Source organism: Mobula hypostoma, chromosome 7 (genome assembly GCF_963921235.1).
Source record: "Mobula hypostoma chromosome 7, sMobHyp1.1, whole genome shotgun sequence".
In the NCBI taxonomy this organism is placed as follows: Eukaryota; Metazoa; Chordata; class Chondrichthyes; order Myliobatiformes; family Myliobatidae; genus Mobula; species Mobula hypostoma.
Window position 1 is genome coordinate 130817989 of NC_086103.1, and position 10980 is coordinate 130828968.

The 10980-nt window shown below is 40.9% G+C and overlaps 1 protein-coding gene across 2 annotated transcripts in view; it reads left to right on the forward strand.

Annotated features, from left to right (window-relative positions):
- LOC134349534 (interleukin-18 receptor 1-like) overlaps positions 1 to 4134 on the forward strand; it is a 70647-nt gene extending 66513 nt beyond the window's left edge. For both annotated transcript variants that reach the window (XM_063054012.1, XM_063054011.1), the window contains 2 exons: positions 191 to 352; positions 3718 to 4134. In XM_063054012.1, the coding sequence (XP_062910082.1) occupies positions 191 to 352; positions 3718 to 4046 (491 nt within the window). In that variant the 3' untranslated portion in view covers positions 4047 to 4134. The remainder of the gene's footprint in view (positions 1 to 190; positions 353 to 3717) is intronic.
- Positions 4135 to 10980: the final 6846 nt, after the last annotated feature.

Consider the following 10980-nt stretch of genomic DNA (forward strand, 5'->3'; position numbering starts at 1 on the left):
AATGGGTAGGTCATTACTTACTGTTTTAAAGGTGCTCTTTGCCATCAGTGAAAGCCTAAAGATTTAGACCAGCAACTTTTTACAACATGCATACTAGTGACTGGAGTGCAGCTCATTGCTTTACAAAGCAATAGTCATCACACGTAATAATCAGTGTATTAACTATAATAATTTTGGATTTGGCTTTCAGACAGTAAGGAGTATGATGCCTATGTATTGCTTCTTAAGAGTAAAGAGGCTCTCATCTGCGCTGAGGTAGAAGCTTTTGCTTTGAAACTATTACCCACAATTCTAGAACAAAAATTTGGCTATCGCTTGTGCATTTTTGAACGTGATGTTCTTCCTGGAACAGGTACGATTGTCTCTTCAACTTAATTGCAGTACTAAGATGTACAATTTATATGAGAAAATACATTCGTTAGCAATCTTCATCCTTGAACCTTTTGTCTTGTTTCTAAACAAGACTGTGACGATCTCTGCACTTACTTTTTGTTTGATACTTCAAGTGTGCTCCTGTTGAGCCAGACCCATCCCATTCCCTTCCACTGAATTTCTATCTCTCTTTAATCTCATTTCATTCATTCCTCCTAATGTCAACAGAACTTTGATTTCTAGACAGCATACTAATTAGTATTGTAAATACTTCCTTCCCATTATACATTGTGTTAAATTTGTTCATGGGATATTGACAGTGCAATGTCAGATTTAATTGTACATCCCTGTTTATTCTTGAAATTCTGATGGTGAATTATTTCATTTGGTGATTACAGCCAGTGTGATGAAAGTATACCTGTCAAATTGCCTGAAACTATTGAATTTAACTGTTTCTTAAGTTAATGTTAGGCCTCATTGGAAAAGAGCGTGAGGCCACAGACAGGTAGGTCATACAACATTTGTAGATATAGAATTAGAGTGACAGGCAACTGGAAGCTCAGGTTAACCCCTGAAGAATGAATGTAGATGCACTACAATGTGATCACACAATCTGCAGTGTGTTTGGAATCTCCAGTGCAGTAGACACCATATTGTGCTTCTCAAATAATACAACTGTACTTGCTTCTTCCACTTCTTCTAGCAGTTTGCTCCATAACTCACCACCCTCTGCATGAAAAATGTGCCTAAGTCCCTTTGAAGATTTTACCTTTCACCCTAGAACAATGCCCTTCAGTTTTGGACTCTCCTACTATAAAAAAAAGACTATTGCCATCCACCTTAATTATGCCTTTCATAAATGTAAGTACTACTACAAAGTTGCCCCACATTCATCTGTGTTCCAGTGAATGAAGACCTAGTCGGGCCAACCTCTCCCTACAACTCAGGCTCCCTAGTACTGGCAATATCCTTGTATGTATTTCCCTGTACTCTATCCCTTGTAATTGTTCTCCTGGCCCCTCTGTTTCATTACATTCCCTAGTGCTTTAACATACGTAGTACAAGTCCTATACTTGTTTGACTTTCCAAAATGCATCATCTCACATATATTGTATCTGTGGCCCACTTGCTTAACTGATCAAGATCATACAATCACCTATGATAACTTTCCTCACTATTGAGAACACCTCCCAATTTTGTGTCATCTGTAAACTTACCAATCAAATCTCGTGCAGTCACATTCAAATCATTTATATAAATAACAAATAGCAAGGGTCCTAACATTAACACCTGTGGCACACCACTAGTCGCTGGCCTGCATTCTGAAAAACAACCTTCAACCACCACCCTCTGCTTCCGAACTTCAAGCCAATTTTGAATCCAAACCAAGTATCACTCCTTGGATCCCATGGGATCTAAACCTTCCTGACCAGCCCTGTCAAGGCCTTGCTGAAGTCCAGTTGACAATATCCTGCCCTACCTTCATCTATCTTTTTGGTTACTTCTTCAGAAAACTTAAAAGATTACTAAAGCACAACTTTCCACACACAAAGCCATACTGACTACCAAATTAGACTTTGTCCAAATTATGGTGGATCCTGTTCCTCTGAATTCCCTCCAGTAACTTCTCCATCACTGGTGTCAGGTCAAACAGTCTGTCTTTCTCTGGGTTGTCCTCATTATCCTTGTCAAACAATGGAACAACATTAACTGCCTTCCAGTTTTTGGGAACTTTACCATGGCTTAAAATGCAGCCAGTATCTCCACAAGGGCCTCTACAATTTCTTCTCCAGCCTGATCACAAAGTCCGAAGTCACTGGGGAATTGTCCACCTTAATGCACTGCCCGGCCACTAATGCCTCCTCACAGGTAACAGTGTTAACAGGTAACAGTGTTAACAATTCAAGTCAATGATCTATCATCAAAATTCTCCACAGATGTTGCCTGGCCTGCTGAGTATTTTCAGCATATTCTGTTTCAATTTCAGATGTCTAGAATCCGCCAATTAATTTTTGCCTTTGAGAGTAAATTCCTGATCTAAGAAGTTTGACAAATTTAAATTATATAGCTGAGGAGTAGCGTAAAACAAAGCATTTAGAACATAGAAAACCTACAGTACAATACAGGCCCTTCAGCCCACAAAGCTGTGCCGAACATGTCCTTACCTTAGAAATTATCTAGAGTTACCCATAGCCCTCTATTTTTCTAAGCTCCATGTACCTTTCCAGGGGTCTCTTAAAAGACCCTATCGTATTCGCCTCCACCACCGTCACTGGCAGCCCATTCCGTGCACTCATCACTCTCTGAGTAAAAAAACAACAACTTACCCCTGACTTCCCCTCTGTACCTACTTCCAAGCACCTTAAAACTGTGCCCTCTTGTGCTGGCCATTTCAGCCCTGAGAAAAAGCCTCTGACTATCCACACGATCAATCTTGTATACCTCTACCAGGTCACCTCTCATCCTCCATCGCTCCAAGGAGAAAAGGCCCAGTTCACTCAAACAATTCTCATAAGGCATGCTCTCTAATCCAGGCAACGTCCTTGTAAATCTCCTCTGCACCCTCCCTACGGTTTCCACATCCTTCGTGTAGTGAGGCGACCAGAATTGAGCACAGTTCTCCAAGTGGGATCTGACCAGGGTCCTATATAGCTGCAATATTACCTTTCGGCTCTTAAACGCAATCCCACGATTGATGAAGGCAAATGCACTGTATGCCTTTGTAACCACAGAGTCAACCTACGCAGCAGCTTTGAGTGTCCTATGGACTCGGACCCCAAGATCCATCTGATCCTTCATACTGCCAAGAGTCTTTGACTTACCAAAATGAACCACCTCATACTTATCTGGGTTGAACTCCATCTGCCACTTCTCAGCCCAGTTTTGCATTCTATTGATGTCCCGCTGTAACTTCTGACAACCCTCCACCCTATCCACAGCACTATCTACAGATACTTTAAATATCTGAGTAACAAGGCTAATGATCTGTAAAGTAGCACACACAAAATGCTGGTGGAACGCAGTAGGCCAGGCAGCATCTATAGGAAGAAGTACAGTCGATGAAGGGTCTCGTCCCGAAACGTGGACTGTACTTCTTTCTATAGATGCTGCCTGGCCTGCTGCGTGTTTCTTTCAGTTAGTCCTCACGAAGGGTCTCGGCCCGAAATGTCGACTGTACTTCTTCCTATAGATGCTGCCTGGCCTGCTGCGTTCCACCAGCATGTTGTGTGTGTTGCTTGAATTTCCAGCATCTGCAGATTTTCTTGTGTTTGTGATCTGTAAAGTAGCAAGGGTTGGTGATTATTTTATTAAATTATTTGATCATCAATTTTTTTCTCTTTGCAGCTTCTGTCGATGAAATGCTTTACTACATCAACAAATCCAGAACCTTGATTATAATACTCTGTGCTGAATATATAGCAAATGACAGTTCTATGTATGGCTTGATGACAGGTCTTCATCAAGCCTTGGTCGAGGGGTTAATAAAACCAATACTCATTGAATATATTCCAATAAGAGACATTACATTTTTACCACTGTCACTTCAGCTTATTCTGAAATCAGACAGGACAGTGAAGTGGACAAATGAATCTCAACCACAGAATTCATACTTTTGGAAAAAGATAAGATACCTTATGCCAGCAAAATACACTAAAGCAGCCAAGCGCTCATGAGGTGAAAGAACAATTTGCATTTTGACACCAGAATCTGATGATCAAGTGATTATGCATTTACTGGTATTGAGTCGAGAAAATTTGTGGTTCTGTGGCACAAATAGATTGGTAGAATAAATAGTTTTGAGTTAGGTGAAATCTTTAATATTTTGAAGTGAAATTGCAAAATTGTTGCCAAATAGAAAAAAAACAAGACAAGTATAGAACAAGAAATAGTACTGTATTGTGACAAATCTTTGCCCTTCTAATCTGCAATCTACAATATCACACCTCAGTATTTAATCTGATTTCGTCAACAACTGAACCAGCCTATACAAAGAACTATAGAGGATAGGTTACGCATTCTAGAAGTAGATATGAATCAGGAATTCAGGAAGGGTGGGCAAACATAGAGAAAATTATGATCATCAAGGAGATAGTGGTGAAATGTATTTGGAACTATGAACTTAGAAGTCATTGGATTTTTTTTTAATGTACTTCATCCTAAGATTTCAAAGAAGTGGTATGTGAGGGAACTGAAGTGTTATTTTTAATATTCCAAAATTTCCTTGATTCTGGGATGGTTCCAATAAATTGGAAAATAGTAAATGCAACCCCCCTTATTGGGAAAAGGAGAGATAGAAAGCAAGAAACTATAGCTTAGTTAGTTAGCTTACTATCCATCATACAGAACACATTAGTCGAAGTCAAAGTACATTTATTATCAAAGAATGTATAAATTATAAAACCTTGTTTATTTACAGGCAGCCACATAGCAAGAAACCTGAAATAACCCAACTAAAGAAATAAAAATAAAAAAAATGATAAAATCTGCAGATGCTGGAGATCCAAGCAACACACACAAAATGCTGGAGGAACTCAGCAGGCCAGGCAGCATCCATGGGAAAGGGTACAGTCGACGTTTAGGGCTGAGACCCTTCGTCAGGACTGGAGAAGAAAAGATGAGGAGTCAGAGTAATAAAGTGGAGGGAGGGGAGGAAGAACCACGCAGTGATAGGTGAAACCAGGTGGGGGGAGTGGTGAAATAAATAAAGAGCCGGGAAATTGATTGGTGAAAGAGATACAGAGCTGGAGAAGGGGCAGTCTGATAGGTGAGGATAGAAGACCGTGGAAGAAAGAAAAGGGGGAAGGAGCAGCAGAGAGCGGTGAAGAGAGGGAATGGTGAAGGGGAGGGCATTACTGGAAATTTGAGAAATTGATATTCATGCTACCCAGATGGAATATAAGGTGTTGCTCCTCCAACCTGAGTGCCCTCACCGTGATAGTAGAGGGGCATGCACTGACATGTTGGAATGGGAGTGGGAAATGGAATTAAAATGGGTGGTTGCCGAGAAATCTGGTAGATGGAGCAGAGGTGCTCCATGAAGCAGTCTCCCAAACTATGTGGGGTCTCGCCAATACAGAGGAGGCCACACCAGGAGCACCGGATAAAGTAGCTGACCCCTGCAGAGCCACAGGTGTTGCCTCACCTGGAAGGTCTGTTTGGGGCCCTGAATGGTAGTGAGGGAGGGGGTGTAGGGGTGGTTGTAGCACTTGTTCCACTTGCAAGGATAAGTGTCAGGAGGGAAATCAGTGGGGTGAGACAAATGGACAAGGGAGTCGGTAGGGGTCAATTCCTGTGGAAAGCAGAAAGTGGGAGGGTTGGAGGGAGATATGTGCATGGTGGTGGGATTCTGCTGGAGATGGTGGAAATTACAGAGAATTATGTACTGGATGTGGAGGCTGGTGGGGTGGTAGGTGAGGACGAGAGGAACCCTATCTGTGGTGGGGTGAGGTCAGATGTGCGCAAAATGGAAGAGCTGTGGTTGAGGGCAGCATTGATGGTGGAGGAAGTGAATCCCCTTTGAAGAAAGAGGATTCTGGAATGAAAAGCCTCATCCTGAGAGGAAATGCAGCAGAGACAGAGGAATTAAGAGAAGAGGATGGGGTTCTCACAAGTAGCAGGGTGAGAAGAGGTATAGCCCAGGTAGCTGTGAGAGTCAGTGGGTTTATAACAGACATCAATAGATAAGCTGTCTACAGAGAGAGAGAAAGTGGAGGGATTAGTCAGAAATGGATCAAGTGAATTTGAAGGCAGAATGGAAGTTGGAAGCAAAGTTGAAGAAGTCAATGAGCTCCATGTGGGTGCAAGAAGCAGCGCTGATGCAGTCAATGTAGGGTAGGAGAGGTTCAGGAGTGATACCAGTGTAGGCTTGGAACATAGGCTGCTCCATGTAGCTGACAATCAGGCAGGCATAGTTGTGACCCATGCAAGTGCCCATGGCTACACCTTTTGTTTGAAGGAAGTAGGAGGAGCCGAAGGAGAAATTATTGAGGACAAGTTCCGCTAAGTGGAGGAGGGTGGTGATGGAGAACTTCCGGGACTGGTAGAAATGGAGAGATTTGAGACCTTCCTGGTGGGGAATGGAGGTGTTTAGGAACTAGACATCAATAGTGAAAATAAGATGATCGGGGCCAAGGAACTTGAAATCATTGAAATGATCAAGAGCATATGAAGTGTCATGGATGTAAGTAGGAAGGGACTGAACCGGGGGATAAATGGAGTCAAGGTGTGCAAATATAAATTTAGTGGGGCACAAACAATGAGTCTACCTGGACAAGCAGGTTTTTGATCTTGGGTAGGAGGTAGAAATGGGAGGTGCGGGGTGAGGAAACTATGAGATTGGTAGTAGTGGATTAAAGACCAACACTCGATGCGCAAGAGATAGGAAAAAAAAATGCAAACAATTGAAGTGAACAACAACATCCTGAACCAAATTGTGCCCTCTGATCGGAACCCTGGAGTAGGCCCAAAGTCTCTCTTATCAGATCATCATATTAGTGGGAACAGAGCACAGCAGCTGCAGAAGTTAGAAGCTATTCTTGAAAATATTATGGTTCTTGGGAAATTCAGGCTACCTGGCAATGCCCAATGTGCTTCTGAAAAGGAAATCACATTTGACCAATTAATCAGAATTCTTTGAAAATTATATGTGAGTTGATGTTAAAGACAGATTGTATGGTACTTCGGCTATCAGCAGGCATTTGATGAGGCACTATACCAAATGTGATTGTGATAAATAAAAGTTCATGGTGTAGGAGGTAACATATTAGAAGAATGATTGAATAACAGGAAATCGTAGTTAATGCAATGATTAGTTTGCCACAGGACATTACTGTAGTCTCAAGAATTTACAAGTCATCCATCTAATGGATGAAAGAGATTAAAATGTATTTGCTAAATTTGGTAGTATAGAAGTATCAAAAATAAATTTTACAGGCATATTATCTTTCTGGGGAGAAATTGCAGAACTCTGAGAAGCAAAGTGATAATGACGTATTCTGATTCACAAAAGGCTAAAGTGCAGGTAGAGCAAGCAAGCAGAAAGCTAACTGAAGATTATTGTTGACTGTTAGCAGAATTGAACACAAGAAGGGGTTGTGTAAAGCATTGATGATTTCATGTCTTGAATATTGTGTACAGTATTGGTCTTATTTAATAAAGAATGTAAATCTGAAGTAATTCAGAGAAGGATTGCAAATGCTAATATGACAAAATGTGAGCAGGCTAAGTTGCATTCACTTGAATATGCCAGACTGGGAGAAGATTTTGTTGAAATGTGTAAGATTCTGAAGCATATTCCTAGGGTAAATCTGGAATGTGTTCCTTCCTGTCGGATGATCACTGTTGAAAGGTGAGGTTTTGCCCATTTAAAACACAGATGAGTCATTTAGTTCCTTAGCAAGTCTTTCAGCAGGTATTGTCTTCCTTAAATGGCAGTAGAAACAGAGTTGAATATTTGTAAAACAAAGATGCATAGAAACATAGAAAACCTACAGCACAATACAGGTCCTTCGGTGCATGATGAGCAAAAGGATAAATAGTTATCCGAAGTCAGCTTGAATGTGAAGTTAACATTACCATCTATGGTGTCTTTATGTATTGATAAAGAATGCTCTTCCTGCTCCCAAATTATACATGTGTATGCTTAGAAGGAATGATATGTGCATGTCCTGTAATGATAACGTTTTCAGATATATGGAGATATTAATATTGTCTGTTTACTGTTAATTCTTCAGCAAGTCTCAAAAGCAGCAATGGGGTTAATTTGTATTTTATATAATAACTGACAGAGAAATATTAAACATAACATCAGGAGTAATTGTTACTCTTCACTGGATAGTTATGCAGGGCTTTTAATATCTGCCTGAAGTTATGGAGAGGTCAAAAAGTGCATTTACAGTAGTCTTTATTTCTATAATTAATGATTTGTGGAGCACATTATGAAGAGTTATTTGATTTAACATTGTATGTTTTTAATAAAAATAAAATTATTCCAGTCTACTTATGTATATTGTCATGAATATATAATCTTAACAGAAATTTTTCAAAATGTTTAAATGGCTGTAAAACAAATGAATTCTTCTCAGGCTACCAGCTGGGTATAGATATTGATTTTTAACTGGTGTTTCAGTGATAAACTCTGCCGTCTTCATCAGGGATGATACCTAGATATGTCTAGTCCAGTGGTATTTATACGCCAATCATCTGTCCCTTCTGATTGGTTGAAAATTAACCAATCGGGTTTCTGCTGTCCCACCTTGTTTACAATTGAATTCCAGTTCTTATTTAGAGCAAGGTTTTCATCTTTGTTAAAACTCTTTTCCTCTAATTTTATTTCAATGGCTATTTCTTCAATCCTGGAATCATGGACGCAGCACAGTAGTTTTGTGGCGTCAACGTCAATCCTGTGACCATTGCGAATGCAAGATTCTGCTACAACCAATTTATCCAGGTAACCAAAGTGAATACACCTCCTATGCTCCATGAAGCACATTAGCACTCAATTCAGGAGGACTAATATAAAAGCAAGTATGTGACGTTAAGGTGTTATAAAGCACTGGTGAGGCCTCACTTAGTGTACTGTGAGTAGTTTCAGCCCCTTAGAAAGGATGTGATGACACTGGAGAGGGTTCAAAGGAGGTTCACAACACTGATTCCAGGATTGAATGGGTCGTCATATGAAGCATGTTTGATGTCTCTGGGACTGCGTTCACTAGAATTCAGAAGAATGAGGGGTGACCTCATTGAAACTTATCAAATGATGAAAGGCCTTGATAGAGTGGATGCGGAGAGAATGTTTCCTATGGTCGGAGAGTTTAAGACCAGAAGACGCGGCCTCAGAATGGAGGGGTGTCCTTTTAAAACGGAGGGGAGGAAGAATTTCTTTAACTAGAGAGTGGAGAATCTGTGGAATTCATTACCACAGGCAGCTGTGGAGGCCAAGTCTTTACATATATTTAAGGCAGAGGTTAACAGATTCTTGACTGGTCCAGGCTTGAAGGGATATGGGGGGGGGAGAAAGGCAGGCGACTGGTGCTGAGAGGAAACATTGGATCAGCCATGATGAAATAGCGGAGCAATTCTGCTCCCATGTCACGGTTTTATAGTCTATTTCCCAGTGGTCCGATATTCACTCTCACCTCTCTCTTACATTTTATGTACCTGAAAATACCTCTGGCATCCTCTTTTACAATAATGGCTAGCTTAACTTCATATGTATTTCATCTTTTCTGTCCTTATGGGCTTTTAGTTGCCTTCTGCTGTTATTTAAAAGCTTCCCAATTCTCTAACTTCCCAGTCATATGGCCTCTCTTTTTCTGTTATGCTGTCTTTGACTTCCCTTGTCAACTACAGTTACCTCATCCTCCCCTCAGACTACTTCTTCACCTTTCCAATGTATCTATCCAGTGCCTTCCAAATTTCCCCCAGAAACTCCAGCCATTGCCGTTCTGCTGTCATCCCTGATACTGTCCTCTTCCAATAAACTTTGGCCAGCTCCTCTCTCATGACTGTCTAATTCCCTTTACTCCACTGTAATACTGATACATCTGACTTTATCTTCTCCCTCCCAAACAGCAGGGCGAATTCGATCATGTCATGATCTCTTCCTCCTAAGGGTTCCTTTACAAATCAAATCTAATTTATTGTACAACACAATTGCCTTTCCCCTAGTGGGCACAGCCACAAGCTACTCTAAAAAGACACTTCAGGCATTCTACAGATTCCCTCTCTTGGGATCAAGCAAAAATATGATTTCCCCAATCTACATGCATATTGAAATTCCCCATGCCCTTTGTAACATTTCTCTTCTTACATGTTTTTTCTATCATCGTAATTTATATACCACATCCTGGTTACTGTTTGGAAGCCTGTATATAACTCCCATCAGCACACACAAAATGCTGAAGGAACTCAACAGGCCAAGCAGTATCTATGGAAAAAAAGTACAGTCAACATTTTGGGCCGAAACTTTTTGGCATATCACGACTTTCTAAGGCCTTGATTTCATTTTTTGCCACAAGAGGCCACCCACCCCTCTGCCTACCTGCCTGTCCTTTCAATACATTGTGTATCCATGCATGTTATCCTCCTAACTATGATCTTCTTCCAGCCACATCTCAGAGATGCCCGCAAGGCAATCTCTAATTGCGCTACAAGATCATCTACCTTATTCTGTATTCTGCGTGCATTCAAATATAATACCTTCAGTCCTGTATTCTTTATCCTTTTTGATTTTGCTCCCATGTTATATGCCTTCGCTTGGCACTATCTTTCCGTTGGTCCAGCCATTCTTCTGTTATGCCTGCAGAACATCTTGACAAAGGGAATGGTCAAAGATGGCACAGTGCGGGACATGTGGCTGGGTAAAGGTGGACACACTGGAGGAGGTAGAAGGCTATGTGTTCTCTAGGAAGGAATTTCATCAAAAACTCAACCTCAAGGTATGATTGAGTACTTTGCATGCACACAGCAAAATTCTGGATTTTGATCTGCATTCTACATGCAGAAAGATTGTATATGGGTGGAAACTGCAGGACATGCGCAGTGAGGGCAAACAGTGTTCAACTCTCAATTATCACTACTACCACTAAGGGCAATTGAATATCAAAA